Source organism: Elephas maximus, chromosome 3 (assembly GCF_024166365.1).
Source record: "Elephas maximus indicus isolate mEleMax1 chromosome 3, mEleMax1 primary haplotype, whole genome shotgun sequence".
In the NCBI taxonomy this organism is placed as follows: Eukaryota; Metazoa; Chordata; class Mammalia; order Proboscidea; family Elephantidae; genus Elephas; species Elephas maximus.
In genome coordinates this window covers 19057819-19082993 of record NC_064821.1, presented here as the reverse complement: position 1 = coordinate 19082993, position 25175 = coordinate 19057819, and the positions used below count along the sequence as shown (strand labels likewise).

Below are 25175 nucleotides of genomic sequence, written 5' to 3'. Positions count from 1 at the left end.
TGGAGGCTCAAAAAGCCCTTCAGCTAATTCTGATGAAAAGCAGTTTGAGAAACATTGCTCTAAAACGCAGATGTAGAATTTGTTTTTCTGCTAGTTTGAAGGCTTTGGAAAATTCCAAAGGTAAAAACCATGTACTTTTTTCTATTTCATTCCTATTACTGGGCACAATGTTGATAAACAGTATTCAATAAACACATAGATATTACCTACGTGGTCAGAGACTTCAAGACTTTTAAAGCAAAGAGCCCTGGTAGCATAGCGTTTAAGAGCTTGGCTGCTAACTAAAAGGTCAGCAGTTGAAATCCACCAGCTCCTTCTTGAAAAACCCTAGGGGCCAGTTCTACTCTGTCCTATAGGGCTGTTATCAGACTGATATCACTCAAGGCACACAACAAGAACAAAATCAAGGAGACCACTTGGGTATTTATTCAGATGGAATTTTTTTTGTTGATATGATAACAGAAGTGATAGAAAACAGAAGAAGGGAGGAAGATAGAGAGGATGGGACAGAGGCAGATGAAAGGAAAGAGTGGGAGAGGGAAGGAGACAGAAAAAATATTTGTAGTGTTCACTTCATTTCACAATACAAATGTGAGGATTTCTCTAAAATAAGCAATCTTTGTAGATCTGTTTCCTATCACTTCCATCATGAGACTAATCAACAACATGACGTCAGAAAACCAAACTGGTGTAGCAGCATTCTCCCTCCTGGGGCTCTCAGAGGATTCAGAACTGCAGCCCTTCCGCTTCGGACTATTCCTGACCATGTACCTCGTCACTGTGTTGGGGAACCTACTCATTATCCTGGCCATCAGCTCAGGCTCCCACCTCCACACCCCCATGTACTTTTTCCTCTCCAACCTGTCCTTCACTGACATCTGTTTCAGCACCACCACGGCCCCCAAGATGCTGATGAACATCCAGACACAGAGCAAAACCATCAGTTACACAGGCTGCCTCACCCAGGTTTGCTTTGTCATGATATTCGCAGGCATGGAAAATTTTCTCCTTGCAGCAATGGCCTATGACCGCTATGTGGCCATCTGCCAACCACTGAGGTACACGGTCATCATGAACTCTCACCTCTGTGGCCTGCTGATTCTGCTGTCCTTGCTTATTAGTTTGATGGATGCTCTGCTCCACAGTCTAAGGCTGTCCTTCTGCACAGACAGGGAAATCCCTCACTTCTTCTGTGAACTTGCTCAGGTCATCAAACTTGCCTGCTCCAATACTCTTGTCAATAACATCCTGACATATTTACTAAGTAGTATACTGGGTGGTGTTACTTTCCTAGGGATTATTTTCTCTTACATTGAAATTGTTTCTTCCATTCTGAGAATACCATCAGCTGGTGGAATGTATAAAGCTTTCTCCACCTGTGGGTCTCACCTGTCAGTGGTTCTCTTATTCTATGGGACAGCTTTTAGGGTGTACATTAGTTCTGCAGTTACTCACTTTTCCAAGAAGACAGCAGTAGCCTCAGTGATGTACACTGTGGTCCCTCCAATGATGAACCCATTTATCTACAGCCTGAGGAACAGGGACATGAAGGGAGCCTTGAAGAAACTCCTGTGGAGAACATCTTTTTCATGATTGTATTATCTGCCTTAGCCTTGGGCTTCTAGATGAGTCATAGTGAAATTGTACTGGGGGAATCAGAATGTTACATTTTTGTGGTAACAAGAGTCTTTTTTTTTTTTTTCATTTTGATGATAAAAAGCTTTATATGTTTATCAATTCAAATGCATTTTTACTTATGAGTATATTTATTTATTTATACATGCTTCTGTCTTGTGACAATTTTTACCTTATTAGCAAGGCGTGTTAAAGCATTTATTTATTTATGTTTATTTTGGTAACTATATATGTAATGAAACATTTGTCATTTCAACATTTTTTACATGTGCCATTTAGTGACATTAATTACTTTCTTCATGTTGTGCAATCATCACCACTATTCATGTTTAAATTTTTCCATCACTCTTAGCCAATGTCCCTAAGCAATGAGTCTCCCTTTCTTTTTTCTTACTCACTGACCCTGATAAGCAGTAATAAACTTTGGTCTCTATACACTTGCTTATTCTAGGTATTTCATTTATGTGGGATCATATAGTATTTGTCCTTTTGTAACTGACATTTCATTCAGCATAATGTTTTCAAGGTTCATCTATGTTGTAGGATGTATCAGGACTATTTCTGTTTATGGCAAGTAGTACTCCATTGCATTATGACATTTTGCTTATCCATTCATCTGTTCACGGGCATTTAGCCTGTTTCTGCCCTATGGCTATTGTGAATATGCTGCAATGAACATTGGTGTACGAGTATCTGTGTTCTTGCCTTCAATTCTTTTGCTACAATGGCTATATACCATAGTGACTAACAGTAGTGCAAAATAGGTATGGGAAGCTGACTTTGCTCCTCTCTAGCTTTGTGATATTTGATTGATTGTGTGCTAGGACAGGTTTTCCTCCAGGTTACCAGATGGCTGCATCACTTACAGGCATTGTATACCGGAAAGCTGACTATGCCTTTTTTTCTTTTCTTTTTCTTTAATAAAGAGGTTACTTTTCCAATGACTCTTTTAGAAGACATCCTTTCACAGCTGATGTGCCTGAATTGGGACATACAAAACCCTTCATAAACCATTCTCTGGTTAAGGGAATGGAATTATTATGAGTGGATTTGACATATTGCCTACAGCAGTTGTTCTCCAGCGTTAATGTGTATGAGAACTGGAGAACTTGTTAATTCACAGATTCCTGGGCTCATCCTCAGGGATTTTGGTAGCCCTGGTGGTGCAGTAGTTAAGCATTTGCCTGCTAACCAAAAGGTAGTGAGTTTGAATCCAACAAATGCTCCTTGTAAACCCTATGGGTGCAGTTCTACGCTACCCTATGGAGCTGCTATGAGTCAGAATTGACTCAACAGCAATGGGTTTGGCTTTGGTTATTGTGAAGTGGGCCTGTGAATGTGCATGTCTGACAAGCTCATAGCTGATTTCACTGTGGATAGTCCAAGTATTACAGTTGGAGTGACACTGATCAAGAATGCAATTACCATTGGGAATGCAGTTGGCACCATGTCTGGCATACCGTAAGTACTCAATGAAATTTAGCTAATATTGTATTCCATATATAGCCATCTATTCTTGGACCTTGCAATCTTTTTGCTTTCGCACATTTTTTAACATTTGCTTTAGCAGTTAGTTTTCCTCATCTTTATTTAAATATGTGTCAGTGTTTTGAGTGAATCTAGTAATATAATCCAAGACACAATTATGGGTTTTGCAGGCTAAGATGAATTATGTTTCCCTGACAGTTAATTTCCTTTGATTCCTTCTCATTGATTACCTGCTAGCAATGAGTTTGACTTCTTTTTACCTCGTGTCACCCTTTCTGTTGTTTCTTATTCATTTCAGATGAAATCCACACATCAAATGTGCTTGAATAAAGCTAATAAGGCCACTGTAGTCTTTGAAGGACTCAACTGTATAGGGGAGGTGTTGGATGTGACACTATAGGGAAGCAAGGAGAAAGTTTGGTTTTATCGAGGATCTTTTTTGATCTAAGGAGATAATTCACAGTGAGAATGGATGACTCCCTGGAAAACTGAATGCCAGAGAGCCTTTTGTTCTCTTCCTCACTGACTTCCATTATTTTCACGACCACTTCTGGGGACAGCTCTCGGACTGGCCTCCACGGCATTTTCTAGGGCAGGATTTCACCCAGTTATGGCCTTAGCCACCTGCAGCATCTTGGGTCTTTGTTAAATCTGCAGCTATCTGCCCCTCATTTAAGGACCACTGACTCTGGACCCTGTGGATAGGCCCTTAGAGAAAACATGGTTAAAAAGACCCTTGTGAAATAGTGATGAGTTCTATATTCTGGAAACATATCTTTAATAGTAGAATGTATTTAAAATATGATACATGAAAGATTACTTTTTGTGAAACATAGCACACATATAAAATTTGTGTAATTTAACTATTTTTCTTATAGAATATTCATATAATATGAACATATATGTCCACCACTTAAATGGAAAAATAACATTTACAGTCATCTAGAATCCTCCTGTGAGACTCTCAGTCTAATCATCCTCCCTCTTGCCAAGAAATAACCACTATCCTGAATTTTGTATTTAACATTTTCTTAGCTATTCCTTATATTGGGATGAATTCTATGAAATTCCCAACGTTTCACTCTTTTTGACATATAAAAGTACTGTTTTCATGTATTTCAACATAATAGTCTTACTACCTCTACATATATCCCTTTCTTCCACTTCATAAATGGAATCTATGGAAAACCCGCAGCTAACATTGTACTTAATGGACTGCATACTTTCCTTTTGGATCAGGAACAAAAAAAGGGTGTCCACTCATTCTATATCTATTCAACTTGCGGTGGAGGTTGTAGATAGGGCAATTATGCAAAAAAGGAAGAATAAGAAGAGGAAGAAGAAGAAGTAAAAGGCACCAACTTGGAAAGGAAGAAATAAAACTCCCTCTATTTGCAGATGACATAGAGAAAATCCTAAAGAATCTGCTAAAATTCTATTTGGACTAATATACACTCTCAGCAAGGTTGCAGGATACAAGATCAATGTGCAAAAGCCAATTGAATTTTATATACTTGAAATAAACAATCCAAAAATTGAAACTAAGAGGAACGATTCACTTTGCAAAAGCATCAAGAAGAATACAATGAAATGCTTAGGGATAAATATAATAAAAGAAGTGTAAGACACATTTTTAAAAGTGCAAAATATTGTAGAAATAAATTTGAGAAGATCTAAATAATTAGAAAAAATACACCATATTCATGAATTGGAATGCTGCAAAAGGTCTCTTTAAAGCCCTGAAAAGCAAAGATGTCACTTTGAAGATTAAGGCATGCCTGTCCCAGACCATGGTGTTTTCAATTGCCTCATATGCATGGGAAAGCTGGACAATGAATGATGAAGACCAAAGAATTGACGCCTTTGAGTTACGGTGTTAGTGGAGAATATACCGTGGACCGCAAAAAAATGAACAAATCTGTCTTGGAAAAAGTACAACCAGAATGCTCCTTGGAAGCAAGGATAGCAAGATTATGTCTCATCTACTTTGGACATGTTATCAGGTGGTATCAGTCCCTGGAGAAGGATGTCATGCTTGGTAAAGTGGAGGGTCAGCAAAAACGAGGAAGACCCTCAACAAGATGAATTGACACAGTGGCTGCAACAATGAGTTCAAGCATAACAACGACTGTGAGGATGGTGCAGGACCATGCAGTGTTTAGTTCTGTAATTCATATGGTCACTATGAGTCGGAACTGACTTGATGGCACCTAACAACAACAACATGAAATACAGATGGCCTCTAGAGTGGGGACCCAGGATAGGGACTCCTTTTGTCTAGATCTAAGTGTGTTACTGCCTCCAAATTATAAGATTAAATTTTAATGCCACCTAAAATATTCTTTAAAAAGTGTTTTTTTTTTATTAAAAAAAAAAAAACCCTAGTGGCATAGTGGTTAAGTGCTATGGCTGCTAACCAAAAGGTCGGCAGTTTGAATCCACCAGGTGCTCCTTGGAAACTCTACGTGGCAAAGAAATAATAGGTACCCAAATTAGAAAGAAAAACGTAAAGCTATTTATATTTGCAGGTGACATGAGAGGTGATGTAGAGAAAATCTTAATCCACTAAGACACTATTTGGACTAATAAATGCAAGGTTGTAAGATACAAGATCAATATACCAAAATCAATTCTATTTCTATATACTTGCAATGAATAATCTAAAAATGAAATTAAGCAAAAAATTCCATTTAGAAAAGCATCAAAAATTACAGAATAAACTACTTAGGAATAAGTTTTAGAAAAGAAGTGTAAGACACGTATTGAAAAGTAAAAGCCATTGTTGACATAACTTTAAGATCTAAATAATTAGAAAAAATACATCATGTTCATGAGTTGGAAAAATTAGCATTTTTAAGATGGCAATATTCTCCAAACTGATCTACTGATTACACAATCCCTATAAGAATTCCCCCCACGTGTCTGTCAGTTTGTCGTACTGTGGGGGCTTGTGTGTTGCTGTGATGCTGGAAGCTATGCCACTGGTATTCAGATGCCAGCAGGGTCACCAAAGAGGACAGGTTTCAGCTGAGCTTCCAGACTAAGAAAGACTAGGAAGAAGAACCCGGCAGTCTACTCCTGAAAAGCATTAGCCAGTGAAAACCTTATGAATAGCAGCAGAGCATTGTCTGATATAGTGCTGGAACATGAGCCTCCCAGGTTGGAAGGCACTCAAAAGATGACTGGGGAAGAGCTGCCTCCTCAAAGTAGAGTCGATCTTAATGATGTGGATGGAGTAAAACTTTCAGGACCTTCATTTGCTGATGTGGTACAATGCAAAATGAGAAGAAACAGCTGCAAACCTCCATTAATAATTGGAACCTGGAATGTACAAAGTATGAATCTAGGAAAATTGGAAATTGTCAAAAATGAAATGAAACACATAAACATCGATATTCTAGGCATTAGTGAGCTGAAATAGACTGGCATTGGCCATTTTCAATCGGACAATCATATAGTCTACTATGCCGGGAATGACAACTCGAAGAAGCATGGTGTTGCATTCATCGTCAAAAAGAACGTTTCAAGATCTATCCTGAAGTACAACGCTGTCAGTGATAGGATAATATTCATATGCCTACAAGGAATACCAGTTAATACAACTATTATTCAAATTTATACACCAACCACTAGGGCCAAAGATGAAGAAATAGAAGATTTTTATCAGCTGCTGCAGTCTGAAATCTATCAAACATGCAATCAAGATGCATTGCTAATTACTGGCAATTGGAATGAGAAAGTTGGAAACAAAGAAGAAGGATCAGTAGTTGGAAAATATGGCCTTGGTGATAGAAACAATGCCGGAGATCAAATGATAGAATTTTGCAAGACCAACGACTTCTTCATTGCAGATACCATCTTTCACCAACATAAACGGCGACTATACACATGGACTTCGCCAAATGGAACACGCAGAAATCAAATTGACAACATCTGTGGAAAGAGATGATGGAAAAGAGCAATATCATCAGTCAGAACAAGGCCAGGGGCCGACTGTGGAACAGACCATCAATAACTCATATGCAAGTTCAAGCTGAAACTGAAGAAAATCAGAGCAAGTCCATGAGAGCCAAAATATGACCTTGAGTGTATCCCACCTGAATTTAGAGACCATCTCAAGAATAGGTTTCACACGTTGAACACTAGTGACTGAAGACCAGATGAGTTGTGGAATGACATCAAGGACATCATCCATGAAGAAAGCAAGAGGTCACTGAAAAGACAGAAAAGAAAGAAAAGACCAAGGTGGATGTCAGAGGAGACTCTGAAACTTGCTCTTGAGCGTCGAGCAGCAAAAGCAAAAGGAAGAATTGATGAAGTAAAAGACCTGAACAGAAGATTTCAAAGGCTTCTCGAGAAGACAAAGTAAAGTATTATAATGACATGTGCAAAGAGCTGGAAGTAGAAAACCAAAAGGGAAGAACATGTTGGGTGTTTCTCAAGCTGAAAGAACTGAAGAAAAAAATTCAAGCCTGAAGTTGCAATAGTGAAGGATTCCATGGGGAAAATATTAAAAGACGCAGGAAGCATCAAAAGAAGATGGAAAGAATACACAGAGTCATTATACCAAAAAGAATTAGTTGATATTCAACCATTTGAAGAGGTGGCATATGATTAGGAACCGATGGTACTGAAGGAAGAAGTCCAGGCTGCTCTGAAGGCATTGGCGAAAAACAAAGCTTCAGGAATTGACGGAATATCAATTGAAATGTTTCAGCAAACAGATGCAGTGCTGGAGGTGCTCACTCATCTATGCCAGGAAATATGGAAGACAGCTTCCTGGCCAACTGACTGGAAGAGATCCATATTTATGCCTAGTCCCAAGAAAGGTGATCGAACTGAATGTGGAAATTATAGAACAATATCATTAATATCACATGCAAGCAAAATTTTGCTGAAGATCATTCAAAAACGGCTGCAGCAATATATCGACAGGAAACTGCTAGAAATTCAGACCAGTTTCAGAAGAGGACGTGGAACCAGGGATATCATTGCTGATGTCAGATGGATCCTGGCTGAAAGCAGAGAATACCAGAAGGATGTTTCCCTTTGTTTTATTGACTATGCAAAGGCATTCAACTATGTGGATCATAACAAACTATGGATAACGCTGTGAAGAGTGGGAATTCCAGAATACTTAATTGTGCTCACGAGGAACCTTTACATAGATCAAGAGGCAGTTGTTCAGACAGAACAAGGGGATACAGATTGGTTTAAAGTCAGGAAAGTTGTGTCTCAGGGTTGTATTCTTTCACCATACCTATTTAATCTATATGTTGAGCAAATAATCCGAGAAGCTGGACTATGTAAAGAAGAACAGGGCATCAGGATTGGAGGAAGACTCATTAACAACCTGCGTTATGCAAATGACACAACCTTGCTTGCTGAAAGTGAAGAGGACTTGAAGTACTTACTAATAGAAGATCAAAGACCACAGCCTTCAGTATGGATTACACCACAACATAAAGAAAACAAAAATCCTCACAACTGGACCAATGAGCAACATCATGATAAATGGAGAAAAGATTGAAGTTGCCAAGGATTTCATTTTACTTGGATCCACAATCAGCACCCATGGAAGCAGCAGTCAAGAAATCAAAAGATGCATTGCATTGGGCAAATCTGCTGCAACGGACCTCTTCAAAATGTTGAAGAGCAAAGATGTCACCTTGAAGACTAAGGTGTGACTGAACCAAGTCATGGTATTTTCAATCACATCATATGCATGGGAAAGCTGGACAATGAATAAGGAAGACCGAAGAAGAGTTGACGCCTTTGAATTGTGGCCTTGATGAAGAATATTGAATATACCATGCACTGCCAAAAGAAGGTACAAATCTGTCTTGAAAGAAGTGCGGCCAGTGTGCTCCTTAGAGGCAAGGATGGCGAGACTGCATTTTGTATACTTTGGACTTGTTGTCAGGAGGGATTAGTTTCTGGAGGACATCATGCTTGGCAGAGTACAGGGTCAGTGGAAAAGAGGAAGACCCTCAACGAGGTGGATTGACACAGTGGCTGCAACAATGCACTCAAACATAACAACGATTGTAAGGATGGCGCAGGACAGGGCAGTGTTTCGTTCTGTTGTGCATAGGGTCGATATGAGTCGGAACCGTCTCGACGGCACCTAACAACAATAACAACATAAGAATTCCAGATTATTTATTTACACAAATTGACAAACTGATTCTAAAATTCGTATGGAATTACTAGGGACACAGGATAACCAAAGCAATCTTGAAAAAGAAGGACAAAGTAGGAGAACTCACACTTCTTGATTTCAAACTTACTACAAAGCAACAGTAATCAAGATAATGTGCTACTAGTGCAAGAATAGACATATAGATCAATAGATTAGAATTGAAAGTTTAGAAATTAACCCATATATATACACACACACATGTACGTAGAACTCATCTCAACAAAGGTGCCAAGATCATCCAATGGGGAAAGAATAGTCTTTTTGATAAATGGTGCTAGGACAAATGGACAAAACCACATGCAAAATGATAAAATAGGATGATTACCTCAAATGAGATTTAAAAAAAAACTCAAAGTGAATCAAGGGCCTGAATGTAAGAACTAAAACTGTGAAATGCTTAGAAAACACACGGACAAATCTTGACCTTGGATTTGGCAAAAGATTCTTAAATGTAGACCAAAAGCACATGCAACCAAGGAAAAAAATAGATAAATTGAATTTGAAAACTTTGTGCTTCAAAGGATTGCATTGAAGAAGTGAAAACCCATAGAATTAGAGAAAATATTTGTAAATCAAATATATTTCATATAGTTTTATTCCAAAATAAACAAATAACCAATTAAAAAGAGAATAAAAGACTTGAATAGACAGTTCTACAAAGAAGAAATCCACAGGAAAAAAGATACTCAACATTATTAGTCATCGGGGAAATGCAAATCAAAACTTCAGTGAGATACCACTTCATTCCCACTAGGATAGCTCCTATTTAAAAAAAAAAAAAGAAAAAAAGCATGTGTTGGTGAAAATGTGGAGAAATTAAAAATTTTGTGTATTCCTCATGGGAATGTAAAATTGTTGCCAGCACCTCTTCACCTTTAATTAATTAATTTAATTAATTAAAAGGAGGTTCTTGACTTTCACGGATCAAGAATGAACAGGTGAGGCATGGAGAATTTTCCATATAAGCAAAGCTTTATTAAAAGAGGCTTGCAAGCGGAGATGAGGAGGGCCTAGGGAATGCTTACTGCCATCTCCCTGAACTAAGAACTTGCATAGGTTTTTAAAGGTCTTTGAGTGGGGAAAGGATTTATGTTTATTCGTGGGCATAGGCGGGGTTTTCCAGGAAGTAGCCCATTTGGGTGGGGATATGTTAATTAAGGTACACACGCAGAGGTTTTCTAAGATGGCTTCAAGACAGCTCCAGTCCCCCGGGCTTCTGGGGTTCATAGCAGGACTTATTATGGAGTGCTGCTTCCCCAGTTCAGTTCCCCGGATTCAGCTGTAGCTCTCTGTTGCCTCTGGTAGAAGATCACATAGCAGTCAGAGGTGGATGTTCTGCGCATGTCCATAGGGCTGGTTCCATCTGGCTGCTTTTGAAAAAAAAAGACAGCTTTGAGGAAATCTGTGAGCTCTATCATTAGGTTGCTTTGACTCATTGTTCCAGGATGCGTTTTGTCTGTTGTTGCTTGTCCCTTGTCTATTTGCAGCTTCGGTTACTACAAGGTTAGAGCTGACCTCAGGGGCCTCTGGATCCCCAGTCTTAAAATGGTACAGCCATTTGGGAAAATATTCTGGTAGTCCCTCAAATTATTAAACTTAGTTACCATATATGACCCTGTAATTTCATTCCTAGGTATATATCTAAAAAAAGAAAACATATATCCATGCAAAAATTGTAAACAAATGTTTACAGCAGCATCTCAAATAGCTATGAAGTAACAAATGGATAAAAAATTGTGACATATCTGTACAATGGAATGTTATTTGGCCATAAGAGTGAATGAAGTAATGCTACCTGCTACAATGTGGATGAACTCTGTAAATATTACGCTAAGTGAGAAGAGTCAATCACTAGAGACCGTATATTACATGATTCTATTTAAATGAAATGTCCAGAACTGGGGAATCTATAGTTTTCTCAGGGCTGGGAGTGGAAGCGGAATGAGATGATTGTTGTTGTTGTTAGGTGCCATTGAGTTGATTCCAACTCATAGCGACCCTATGCACAACAGAATGAAACACTGCCTGGTCCTGTGCCATGCTCACAATGGTTATGCTTTAGCCAATTGTTGCAGCCACTGTGTCAATCCATCTCATTGAGGGTTTTCCTCTTTTTCACTGACCCTCTCCTTTACCAAGCATGATGTCCCTCTCCAGGGACTGATCCCTGCTGATAACATGTCCAAAGTGTGTGAGACCTAGTCTCACCATTCTTGCTTCTAAGGAGCATTCTGGTTGTACTTCTCCCAAGACAGATTTGTTTGTTCTTTGGCACCCCATGGAATATTCAATATTCTTCAGTGACTTCACAATTCAAAGGCATCCATTCTGTTTTGGCCTTCCTTATTCATCAGCTTTCACATGTATATGAGGCGATTGAAAACACCAGTGTTTGGGTCAGGCACACTTTAGTCTTCAAGGTGACATATTTGCTTTTCAACACTTGAAAAGCTCTTTTGCAGCAGATTTACCCAATGCAATGCTGACAGCAGTTGTGGAATGCATCTTTCGATTTCTTGACTGCTGCTTCTGTGGGTTTTGATTGTGAATCCAAGTAAAATGAAATTCTCGACAACTTTAGTCTTTTCCCCATTTATCATGATGTGACTTACTGATCCAGTTGTGAGAATTTTTGTTTTCTTTATGTTGAGGTGTAATCCAAACTGAAGGCTGTGGTCTTCCATCTTCATCAGTAAGTGCTTCAAGTCCTCTTCACTTTCAACAAGCAAGGTTGAGTTATTTGCATATTAAAAAGCCCAGGTTGTTAACGAGTCTTCCTCCAATCCTGATGCCCATTCTTCTCCATATAGTCCAGCTTCTCGGATTATTTGCTCAACATACAGATTGAATAGGTATGGTGAAAGTATACAACCCTGACACACACCTTTCCTGACTTAAACCACACAGTCTCCCTTTTTTCTGTTCTAATGACTGCTTCTTGGTCTATATACAGGTTCTTCATGAGCACAGTTAAGTGTAAAAAGAGTACACGGTTTCTTTTTAAAATGATGAAAATGTTCTAAAATTGACTAAAGTGATGGTTACACATATCTGTGAATTTACTAAAAACCATTGAATTGTACACTTTAAATGAGTAAATTGTATGGCTTTGATTTATACCTTAATGAAGTTGTTGTCTGAGTTGTTTAGTGTTGCTATAAGAGAAATACCACAAGCAGATGACTTTAAAAAAGAGATATTTATTTCTTCACAGTAAAGTAGGCTAGAAGTCCAAATTCAGGGCATCAGTTCCACGGGAACTGTGGGCTCTGGAGGAAGGCCCTTCTCACCAGGTCTTCCCCTGGACTAGGAGCTTCTCCTCACAGGAACCCCGAGTCCAAAGGACACACTGTGCTCCAGCCACTGCTTTCTTGGTGATTTGAGGTCCCCCTGTGTCTCTGCTTGCTTCTCTGTTTTATATCCCAAAAGAAACATGCTCAAGACACAATCCAATCCGTAGATTTGAGTTCTGCCTCGTCAACGCAACTGCCACCCATCCTGCCTCGTTAACATCATAGAGGCAGGATTTACAACACATAAGAAAATCACATCAGATGTCAAAACTGTGGACAATCATATAATACCGGGAATCATGGCCCATCTAAATTGATACACACATTTTTGGGGGGACACAATTGAATCCATGACAGTTGTTAAAAAATTAGAATCTATTCAGAGGAAACTTTCTGCTCAGATAGTGGTATTTGAAATTACCAATGAGAAGTTTTAAATCCATTTTGTGACCCAGAAATTAGCTATGAATTGTGTATATTACGTGCAAACATTGTAATGGGATCGATTTAGGAAATACTATTGGAATCATTATTCCCTTTTCTTGAGCATGCAGAATATGACCCAGCTGGACCTGGACACACAAGAACTCACAAGGGCACATCAACTGGGCCCTGAGTTAAAAAGACAATAGTTAAGACAACGTTGGAAAATATCTTTTAGGGATCCTTTCACATAAACTAATCAAACAGAACACAAAAGACTTTCCACTCTTTTTTTTTCTATTAGCATTTAGTGAATAGAAAATTTGTTGGACCAATGAAGACCCTCTGACTGTCATTACTGAAACCTGTACCAATGATTGTAGGATCACATTTTCTAGCTAATTCCTGAAAAGAAGCTTTTCCAATGGTTTTGACCATTTGTAATGTTAATATATACTGATGACTCTGTAATGTTCCTTGGACTCTGGCAGACATAGCTCTAGCAGCATGCTTCCCCGTTTTCCCATTCTTGCCTATTCTGTAATATTTCCTTGGACTCAGATAGACATGAGTCTAGCAACATCCTTGTTTGTTTTCTCTTCTTTCCTATTCTGCAATATTTCCTTGGATCTGGGTAGACATGAGCTCTGGCAGCATGCTTGTCCACTTCCCGCTCTTGCCTTTTTGAATATATGCTGAATAAACCTTTCATTTTGCTTTATTAAACTTTGTGATGTTTTTACCCTACAACAGGTTATATATGGTTTTATTGCAGAAAAAAAAATATAAACACTTTTAATTTTATCATGCACCTTTTTTAAAGCACTGTATAGATTCTTAATGTAAACATAGTATCATGTTTCATGTATATTACATCCTGTACAGGCACAGATTTAAAAGTAATATAAATTGTAATATAAATATAATTTAATATATATTTTATGTTGAAATATAAATTTAAAAATGAATTGCAAAATGTGTAACAGTTGCAAGTATTGAGTTTGCTGTGATTACCACTGCAATGCCTTTTGGAACATGAAGAGACTACACAACAATACTGAGAAAAGAAACTTCATAAAAACTAAACATTAATGCTATCTGAGGAGAAGGATTTGATAAATTAGCTAATTTGTGTTTTCTCTGATGAAGTACTTCCTCCATTCAAATTCTACCTGCTTTCTGGAGCTTAATCTCTCACTGATGTCATCAGCATCACAAGCCATAGAGCTTCATGGAATTTAGATGTACTCACCTTTGTCTCAATGATTTAGGCCAAAAATGATGAAATATTCTTGCTGGGGCCCTGCATGGTATTGTAAATCTCAAGAGTGGAAGTTCAAGGTTATGAGTCATACAAGATTATAAGTGTTGGAAGTGCTCAAGGCTCATGTATTCTTTAATAAATCTATTTTTTTGAATCTTTATGAAATATACAGAGCTTCTAGAGTGGGGCCAGGGTAGGGATTCCTTTTGCTTAAATCTAAATTTATTGTTGTTGTTGCTGGGTGCCACTGAGTTGATTCCAACTCATAGCGACCCTATGCACAACAGAACGAAGCACTGCCCGGTTCTGAGCCATCCTTATAATCGTTGTTATGCTTGAGCTCATTGTTGCAGCCACTGCGTCAATCCACCTCGTTGAGGGTCTTCTTCATTTCCTCTGACTGTGTACTCTGCCAAACATGATGTCCTTCTCCAGGGACTGATCCCTTCTGACAACATTTCCAAAGTATATAAGACGCAGTCTCGCCATCCTTGCCTCTAAGGAGCATTTTGGCTGTTCTTCTAAGACAGATTTATTCATTCTTTTGGCAGTCCATGGTGTATTCAATATTCTTTGCCAACGCAATTCAAAGGCATGAATTCTTTTTCGGTCTTCCTTCTTCATTGTCCAGCTTTCACATGCATATGATGAGATTGAAAATACTATGGCTTGGGTCAGGCACACCTTAGTCTTCAAGGTGACATCTTTGCTCTTCAACACTTTAAAGAGGTTCTTTGCAGCAGATTTGTCCAATGCAACGCATCTTTTGATTTCTTGACTGCTGCTTCCATGGGTGTTGATTGTGGATCCAAGTAAAATGAAATCCTTGACAACTTCAATCTTTTCTCTGTTTATCATGATATTGCTCATTGGTCCAGTTGTGAGGATTTTTGTTTCCTTTCTGTTGAGGTGTAATCCATACTGAAGGCTGTGGTCTTTGATCTTCATTAGTAAGTACTTCAAGTCCTCTTCACTTTCAGCAAGCAAGGTTGTGTCATCTGCATAACGCAGGTTATTAATGAGTCTTCCTCCAATCCTGATGCCCGATTCTGACTGGAAGAGATCTACGTTTATACCTATTCCCAAGAAAGATGATCCACCAAATGTGGAAATTATTGAACAATATCATTAGTATCACACAAAAGCAAAATTTTGCTGAAGATCATTCAAAAATGGTTGCAGTAGTATATGCACAGGGAACTGCCAGAAATTCAGGCCAGTTTCAGAAGAGGACGTGGAACCAGGGATATCATTGCTGATGTCGGATGGACCCTGGCTAAAAGCAGAGAATACCAGAAGGATGTTTACCTGTGTTTTATTGACTATGCAAAGGCATTCGACTGTGTGGATCATAACAAATTATGGATAACATTGCATAGAATGGGAATTCCGGAACACTTAATAGTGGAGGAATCTTTCCATAGATCAAGAGGCAGTTGTTTGAACAGAACAAGGGGATACTGGTTGGTTTAAAGTCAGGAAAGGTGTGCACCAGGGTTGTATTCTTTCACCATAACTATTCAAAAAACTATTGTTACATAATTTTAATATATATTACGAGATTGAGAGCTCTTTCACATGCTAATATTTATTATGAGATTGAGAGCTCTTTTGGGAAGTATATGTTTATGGTATTTCTAGTGAGCTCTTTGTTTTTATTAAATAATGGATCCATTTTCTGTAACACCACTTCATATATTAACTCTCCATTTATATGTTGATCTTTTTGAGAGGGCTCTATTTTCAAACCAAGAGACCTGTTTTATCTATCCCTGTATCAGAATTGCTGGTCTTAATTACGGTAGCATACCAGTCAGAAAAAAATAAGTTTGCTGTCTTAAGGAACACACCCCAAATAACTGTTAGTTTACAACCACCAAGTTACACTGTATGACAGTGACTGGTTATCTGATCATCTGTAATCTACTTCAACATTATTGGTAACGAAATGTGCTAAACTCAACCCACTGTGGAAAAGAAACGTATATTGCAGCTACTACTTTGACATTGGGAAAAGTTGGTAGTAAAACTTTAAAAAAGGGAATAAAATATCTGTTACATGTTCAGTCCATATTGATTCCTGAAAGTATTTTAGAAAATGCTGAATATAATGTGTAGAAACCAGATAAAACTTCAATGAGCAATATATACAGAAATAGTTGTTAGTATTTGCATTTTTAGGATACATTTGATATATTATCACTTGTATTTCTATTAGGAATTCATATCACTACATAAATACACTATATTTTTTAGCCTAAATGTGGTGTCAGTCTTCCTGATGTTGTAGTTAGCATAGCGATTACTTTCAATGTACATAATGGAACAAGACTAGCATTAGTTACAAATGGAGGTGTGTCCATGTGTGTGAGGTACTTGAGATGGATGTGAAAAGAAGGAGGTGGAGGGAAGAGGAAGTGATGCATACCAGCGCATAGTCCTGGCCTCTCAGAATGAAGGAGTCAGCCAAAGTGATGCTCTTGCTCCTTTTAGACTTGCTCCATAAGGATTTGCAAGCAAGTTTGACTAATGAGGAGCTTTGGATATTGAACCCTCAAGGGCTACAGAGACTACAAATAGTCTGTCTGTGACCACCCACTCAGCAGCTGGCCCAGGTCAGTAGGCAGCACACCTCGACCTCGTCCCAGGGGCCATCACTTTCCACAGGATCCTACCTGGTCCTTCCCCTGTCTTCTGTGCTCCCTCAATACAGAACTTCCATTTTTATCCTTCAACCTTCAAGGGAGAACTGAATGTCATTCCTTAGTGATGACACCCAGGTAATCTGGTATCCTCTAGTTTATCTTTTGCAAATAGGGAAAGGTGGTTGTCTATGAGCCTATTTGGGGCAGCAGTGAGTTAAGTACAGGTAGAAGAGGAGCCGAATGGAATCATCTGTGAGGTCCCTGCCTAATTGTTCATCATCTTCTTGACATAATTACTTGTACTTTTGCACAAGTACTTCAGCAGCTCTCAGTCTCCTAATCACCTACTCTGACCCTGAAGTTGGAGAGATTTTTTTTTTCATCCTCAAAACAAAACTGTCCTTGCTCAATTTTTATGAATGTTTTAGAATTCTCTAAAATATTCTCTTATTTATTTGGCGGGGGCTGGGGCATATGGTCAGCTTCTCCAAATCTTTCAGTTCCTTGGCCTTGACACACTTTAGTAGGGGGGATCTTTGGTCTTGACCTGATTACAATGATATGAGGACTCAGAAAGTAGACGGAGAACCAGGGAGACTGCACTAGCTACATCCCAAGTGAACCAGTGTTCTCTTAAATATTTTAAATGTAGCACAGCACAGAGTAATAGGGCAAACACCCATGTATCAATGTTTCCAGAATTAAAAGATGCTGATATTTTGCCATTAAAGTTCTTCTTGTAAAGTAACAAAATAATGCGCATGAGTAAGACACATCCTTTATATTTCCTTTCATTTCTCTTCTTCCCTTCCTAAAAGACAACCATGGTCTTGAATTTCGTTGGTCTCCAGTGCATTTTAAACTGTGTATGTGTGTACCACAATAAAAATGCCCATCAGCTAGAGAAAGGATAAATTGTGATGTAAACAAAGAATGGAATATCTTAAGGTAGCTAGAGTTAATGAACCAAAACAAAGTATACCAAGACTGATAAATCATTAAATGTATCATTTTAAGAAGCAATTACTGTATATAAAAGTATCAAAGCAAAACTAAAATATTATTTATGGATAGAATCATAATAGAGGTATTGGAAACACAGGAGATTAACACATGCAAATTCTGTGTTAGTTTTTCTGAAAGAGGGAAAAATATTGAGAATGTGAGAAATAAGGGAGTATTTCAAGTAAGTACACATTATTTTATTAAAAAAAATGAAAGTGTGGCAACATATTTTTTAAAATAATATGTTATTGTGTTTTTGCTGAAGATTACACGGTGGTTTAGGTTCCCATTCAATAATTTCTACAGAAATTATACAGTGACGTTGGTTTTAATTTGATGGTGGAGCGTGGTGAAAAAACAGGCATTTAGTGTTTTTCTCCATACTGCTCAGATCCTTGAAATGTTTCAGAATAAAAAGTGTCAATTTATATGCACGTAATTTTAAAACTTATTTAAATTTTTCCTTACTATAGATGTCATTTTAGACAAGGTACTTTTCTCTTTTGGGTTTTCATTATTTGTGTTGATACATCTAAAAAGGTGTACTTTATTAATTTAATTTCTATACATTTTATATCATTAGAAATGAACACTGATATCATTCATATGCAGTTGGATTCTTTCTTTCCCATGCTTTTTTACATGAGGAAGAGTCCCAGGAGAGTTTTAGCATATATATTCCTCCCTAAAATTTTTAATTACCTTGCTAGGGAAGTTTTTTCTCTCTTTATACTTCTTTTATTTTGGTGCACCAATTACTCACTTCTGTAATGAACCATCAGGTTGTGCCCATGCAGAACAAAACACAACAGGAAATACTGAGAGGGTGTCATATGCTGAACATCTTGTTTGAGGGTTTTACCTGTTCATTTTTCATCCTTGTAAAATTCCTGTAAGGTTTTGTGATGGTTCCCACTATACAATGAGGTAATGGAAGATTCTCAAAGAGTTCTAGAAATATTCTTGTTGATAAAGCAAGTGCTAGAGACTGGATGAAAGTCGGGTCTGTCAGAGTCCAAATATTACACCAATTAATTGATGCTGTTAAGGTTGCTTGTTGTCAGGACCCCAAGCTTAAGGTCAGACCCTCCTGTCAAGCTGCCTGGATATTTGTGTTGAGGGGACAGAGTTTGTTCGCCTAGTACCATTAAGATACAAAAATAAGATTCCTAATGAGTTGTTCACCCTAGAAACAGGCACTTTCACGACTTTTTCTAAAGCATCCGTTCATTAGAAAAATGGGAAAATGCATCGAGGTTGTAGTCAATCAACTCTTACCTGGTTTCAGGGATCCAGGTATTTTCAGAAGGCTCATTTTAACATCAGAAGTGGAAGTGTCCTAGAGTTTAACTTGGTACACAACCTCAGGATTCTCATAAGAGCCAGTGCCCATGTTTCCTACCCAAGGTTTGATGTGGCCCAGCCAGAAACAGACGAAAAGAAGTGCCAAAATTCCACGACTGATTTTCAATATTTCTTTTCCTAACACCTGCTGCTTATACTATGGAGACTATGAGTCAAAACATAAAAGGAAGAGGGGATGAACGAAGCTACTGAGCAGTGAGGGATTATTCCAATCCTCTGGCATAAAATGGAAGAGAGGACGAGAAGGACAGATCACAGTGGGCTATCTGAAAAGAGAGGAGAGGAAGAAGAAAATAAATTTAGAAGTAAAAACCTATTAATAAGAGATTAATTATTCCATATGAAATTTGAAATTCTGTGGTTTCTTTTTCCATTGATTTACATGTAAAAATGTGAGTGGCAGTTAAACAGAAAAGAGTGTATATTTCATACATTGCTGCATTTGAGAAGGTAAGGAATTACTAAAAAATAAGTTCCATTATTGTATTCTATTATCGTGATGGTCTTAAATAATACTTCACACTCACCAGATGCCAGGCTCCTTGCTAAGCAACTTGTATTGATTAAATTTTTTAAGTCCTGCAACTATATAAGTATTTAATGTGTCCTCTTATACTTTGCTCAGTGTCTTTTTTCTCCTTTAAGGTGACTTGGCAATCATTCTTCTTTTTCTACTACCATTGAGACCCTCTGTAAGAAGCCTAGATGGTTGTATTGATAGAGTATGTCTTTCTTATTCTCAATTCTGCTTGTTGTTCTTTTTGTTAGGTACTAGCGAGTCAGTTCTGGACTCATAGTGACCCTATGTATAACAGAACAAAACACTGCCTGGTACTGCACCATCCTCATGATCCTTGTTATGCTTAAGCCCATTGTTGCAGCCACTGTGTCAATCCATCTTGTTGACAGTGTTCCTAGTTTTTGCAGACCCTCTACATTACCAAGCATCATGTTCTTCTCCAGGGACTGGAGATAACATGTTCAATGGATCTGAGACAAATTCTCACATACCTTGCTTCTAAGGACCATTCTGGCTCTACTCCCTCCAAGACAGATTTTTTCGTTCTTCTGTAAGTCCATGGTATTGTAAATATTCTTTGCTGACACCATAATTCAAATGCATCAATTCTTCTTTAATCTTCCTTATTTTTTTGTCCATCTTTCCCATGTGTATGAGACCATTGAAAATACCATAGCTTGAATCAGGTGCATCTTAATCCTCAAAGTGACATCTTTCATTTTTGACTTTAAACACCAGTGACTGAAGACCAGATGAGTTGTGGATGACATCAAAACGTCATACATTACAAAAGCACAGGGCCGTTAAAAAGATAGGAAAGAAATAAAAGATCAAAATGGATGTCAGAAGAGACTCTGAATCTTGCCCTTGAACACGGAGTAGCTAAAGCAAATGGAAGAAATGTTGAAGTAAAAGAGCTGAACAGAAGATTTCAAAGGTGAGCTTAAAGTATTATAATGTATTATAATGAAATTATAAAGTATTATAAAAATTAAAGTATTATAACGAAATGTACAAAGACCTGGAAATATAAAACCAAAAGGGAAGAACATGCTTGGCATTTTTCAAGCTGAAAGGACTGAAGAAAGAATTCAAATCTTGAGTTGGAGTTCTGAAGAATTCTATGGGCAAAATATTGAACAATACAGGAAGCATCAAAAGAAGATGGAAGGAATACACAGAGTTGCCACACCAAAAAAAAAAAAAAAAGATCTGTGTTCAACCATTTCAGGAGGTATATGATGACAACCAGTTGTATTGAAGGAAGAAGTCCAGGCTGCATGGAAGTCATTGGTGAAAAACAAGTCTTCAGAAATTGATGGAATACCAATTGAGATATTTCAACTAACAGATTTAATGCTGAAAGTGGTCGCTCGTCTATGCCAAGAAATTTGGAAGACAGCTACCTGGACAACTGACTGGAAGAGATCCATATTTTTGCCCATTGCGAAGAAAGGTGATTCAACGGAATACAGAAATCATTGAACAATTTCATTAATATCACAAGTAAGTAAAATTTTGCTGAAGATAATTCAGAAAAGGATGCGGAACAAAGGAAAGGATGTGATATGAGGGATATCATTGCAGATGTCAGATGGGTATTGGCTAAAAGCAGAGAATACCAGAAAGATGTTTACCTGTGTTTGATTTACTATGCAAAGACATTCAATTGTGTGTATCATAACAAATTATGGATAACACTGAGAAAGATTAAAATTCCAGAACAGTCAAGTGTGCTCATGCAGAGCCTGTACATAGGCTGAGAGGCAGTTGTTCAAACAGAACAAGGGGACACAGCATAGTTTAAAATCAGGAATAGTGTGTGTCAGAGTTGTATCTTTTCACCATGCTAATTCAACACGTATGCTGAGGCAATAATCTAAGAGGCTGGACTTTATGAAGAAGAACAGGGTATCAGGACTGGAAGAAGATTCATTAACAACCTGCAATGTGCAGATGACACAGGTTTGCTTCCTGAAAATTAAAAGAGCTTGAAGCATTTGCAGATGAAGATCAAAGATTACAGCCTTCATCACCATGGATTACACCTAAATATAAAGAAAATGGAAATCTCACAACTCAGACATTAAGCAACATCATGATAAAGGGAGAAAATATTGAAGTTGTCAAGGATTTCATTTTACTGAGATCTACAATCAACACCCACGGAAGCAGCAGGCAGGAAATCAGATGGCATATTGCATTGGGCAAATCTGCTGCCAAAGACCTCTTTAAAGTGTTAAAAAGCAAAGCGATCAGAATTCTGCTTAGGACACACTAACAAATTGTTGCTTTTTTTTTCTCCAGTTTTTGAAAAGCATGTATTTTCTTTTTCCCCCCTTTCCTCTGTTTTGGGGGAAAAAAAGATGTACTACATATCACCTTGGTGCCCTTATGGTGCAGTGATTAAGAGCTCTGTTGCTAACTGAAAGGTTGGCAGTTCCAATCTGCCAGCTCCTCCATCGGGGAATGATGTAGCAGTCTGTTTTTGCAAAGATTTCAGCCTTGGAAACTCTATACAGCACTGTAACTCTGTTCTATAGGGATGCTATGAGTTGGAATCACTTAGTGGCAATGGGTATATATCATTTATGGGAATAAAGTTTCCATCTTCAAATAATTAGAAGAAAAGAGTCTCATTGCCATAATCGGATAACAGCATGAACTTTCATATAGCACACTCTATCTTGACCTCAGGTTCTGACTGTGGGTCTTGTTTTGATGCTGTCACTACCTACGTGGTCAAAGTTTAGGTGACTTTGAATACCACGGAAAGCAACTGGGTTTTAATTCAGTTGGAACTTTTCAAGTGGCAAGTGATGGAATCTGTAGCAAATCCTAAAAATGGCTTGGAATTGCTAGAGCTCAGTAAGTGTTAGTAGTGGTAATGGCAGCAGTTTTTGACAATTTTGACATTTATTATTATCAATTCTGATGATACAACTATTAATTAGAGCAATAACAACAAGGGATAAGAACCTAAATGATGGGACATTCCAATGGAAATAGAAAATTGAAACGACAAATTTTGAGGAAAAAATGAAAATGAAGAAGCTTGATTGAGTCGAGGGCTTGAACTCCTCCCCAAGTCCCTCTGCAGAGCCTGGTGAGCCAGGTCCCCATCTCCTCATGAAGTGCACCACATCTTTTCCTCCCTGCAGATGAGTTGATTGTACATGAACCACAATGGTTGATTTTCTAGAAGAGTGGACCTCAAAGTATAGTCCCAGGCCATCAGCAATAGCATTTGAGAATTTGTTAGAAAGAACAATTTTAGAGCCTTAGATCCCAAATTCTGAAGCCAATAGTCTGAGTGTGGGGGCTCAACAAGTCCTTCAACTGATTCTGACAAAAAGCAGTTTGAGAACCATTGTTCTAAAACACGGATGTAGAGTTTGTTTTTCTGCTAGCTCGAAGGCTTGGGAAAATTCCCAAGGAAAAAGCTATGTATTTTTTCTCTTTTATTCCTATTACTTGGCACAATGTGGATAAAGAATAGATATTCAATAAACACATAAATACTACCTATGTGGTCAGAGAGTTGAAGACTTTTAAAGCAAGGAGCACTAGTGTCATAGTGTCTAAAAGTTTGGCTGCTAACCAAAGATCAGCAGTTCAAATCTACCAGCTGCTCATTGGAAACCCTAGGGGGCAGTTCTACTTTGTCTTACAGGGTTGCTATGAGTCTGATTTAACTCAAGGCACAGAACAACAACAAGAAAAAAAAAATCGAGGAGGCTATTTTGGTCTTTATTCAGGTGGAAATTTTGGGGGAGATATGGTGCAGTGGTACGGTAATGGATAAGAGAGAAAACAGAAGTAGGGGGGAAGGGAGGGTGGGACAAAGACAGATGAAGGAATAGAAAGAGGGGGAGGGAGAAGGAGACAGAGAGTAGAAAGATTTGTAGTATTCACTTCATTTCACAATACAGATGCGAGAATTTCTCTGAAATAAGCAACCCTTTTAGATCTCTTTCCTATCACTTCCATCCTCAGACTCATCAACAACATGACATCAGAAAACCAAACTGGTATAGCAGCATTCTTCCTCCTGGGGCTCTCAGAGGATTCAGAACTGCAGCCCTTCCTCTTCGGACTATTCCTGACCATGTACCTCGTCACTGTGTTGGAGAACCTACTCATTATCCTGGCCATCAGCTCAGACTCCCACCTCCACACCCCCATGTGCTTTTTCCTCTCCAACCTGTCCTTCACTGACATCTGTTTCAGCACCACCACGGTCCCCAAGATGCTGATGAACATCCAGACACAGAGCAAATCCATCAGTTACACAGGCTGCCTCACCCAGGTTTGCTTTGTCATGATGTTTGCAGGCATGGAAAATTTTCTCCTTGTGGCAATGGCCTATGACCGCTATGTGGCCATCTGCCAACCACTGAGGTACACAGTCATCATGAACTCTCACCTCTGTGGCCTGCTGATTCTCCTCTCCTTGTTCATTAGTTTGGTGGATGCTCTGCTCCACAGGCTGATGATACTAAGGCTGTCCTTCTGCACAGACAGGGAAATCCCTCACTTCTTCTGTGAACTTGCTCAGGTCATCAAACTTGCCTGCTCTAATACTCTTCTCAATAACATCCTGGTATATTTACTAACTAGTATACTGGGTGGTGTTCCTCTCCTTAGGATTATTTGCTCTTATATTAAAATTATTTCTTCCATTCTGAGAATACCATCAGCTGGTGGAATGTATAAAGCTTTCTCCACCTGTGGGTCTCACCTGTCAGTGGTTTTCTTATTCTATGGGACAGTTTTGGGGGTGTACATTAGTTCTGCAGTTACTCATTCTTCCAAGAAGACAGCAGTAGCCTCAGTGATGTACACTGTGGTCCCTCCAATGATGAACCCATTTATCTACAGCCTGAGGAACAGGGACATGAAGGGAGCCTTGAAGAAACTCCTGTGGAGAACATTTTCCTGTTCATGATTGTGTTATCTGCTTTAGGTTTGGGCTTCTAGAATGAGTCATAGTGAAAGAATACTGGGTGAATCAGAATGTTAGAACCTTCTAGTAGCAAGTTTTTGTTTTTTACATTTTGATAATAAAAATCGTTTTATCTTTATATTAATTCATATGCATTTTTACCTATGTGTATATTTACTTACACATGCTTCTCTCTTGTGACAATTTTTACCTTGTTAGCAAGACATGTTAAAGCATTTATTTTTTTATGTTTAATTTGGTCAATATGTATGTAACAAAACATTTGTCATGTCCACATTTTGTACTTGTACTATTCAGTGACATTAATTACGTTCTTCATGTTCAACTGCCATTACTACCCATTTTCAAATTTTTGCATCACTCTTAGCT

General features: G+C 38.2%; 2 protein-coding genes across 2 annotated transcripts; both read left to right on the top strand.

Moving 5' to 3' along the window:
• Positions 1–666: 666 nt before the first annotated feature.
• Positions 667–1593, top strand: LOC126074077 (olfactory receptor 7G2-like). Its single transcript, XM_049881410.1, has one exon. It carries the CDS (start codon positions 667–669, stop codon positions 1591–1593), a length of 927 nt encoding a protein of 308 aa, XP_049737367.1.
• Positions 1594–23849: 22256 nt separating this feature from the next.
• Positions 23850–24788, top strand: LOC126070985 (putative gustatory receptor clone PTE03). Its single transcript, XM_049875302.1, has one exon. The coding sequence runs from the start codon at positions 23850–23852 to the stop codon at positions 24786–24788; it is 939 nt and encodes a 312-aa protein (XP_049731259.1).
• Positions 24789–25175: the final 387 nt, after the last annotated feature.

What these genes read in the sequence shown, in the direction of transcription:
- LOC126070985 (XM_049875302.1), top strand. Translation starts at nt 23,850, where the DNA reads ATGACATCAGAAAACCAAACTGGTATAGCAGCATTCTTCCTCCTGGGG.
- LOC126074077 (XM_049881410.1), top strand. Translation starts at nt 667, where the DNA reads ATGACGTCAGAAAACCAAACTGGTGTAGCAGCATTCTCCCTCCTGGGG.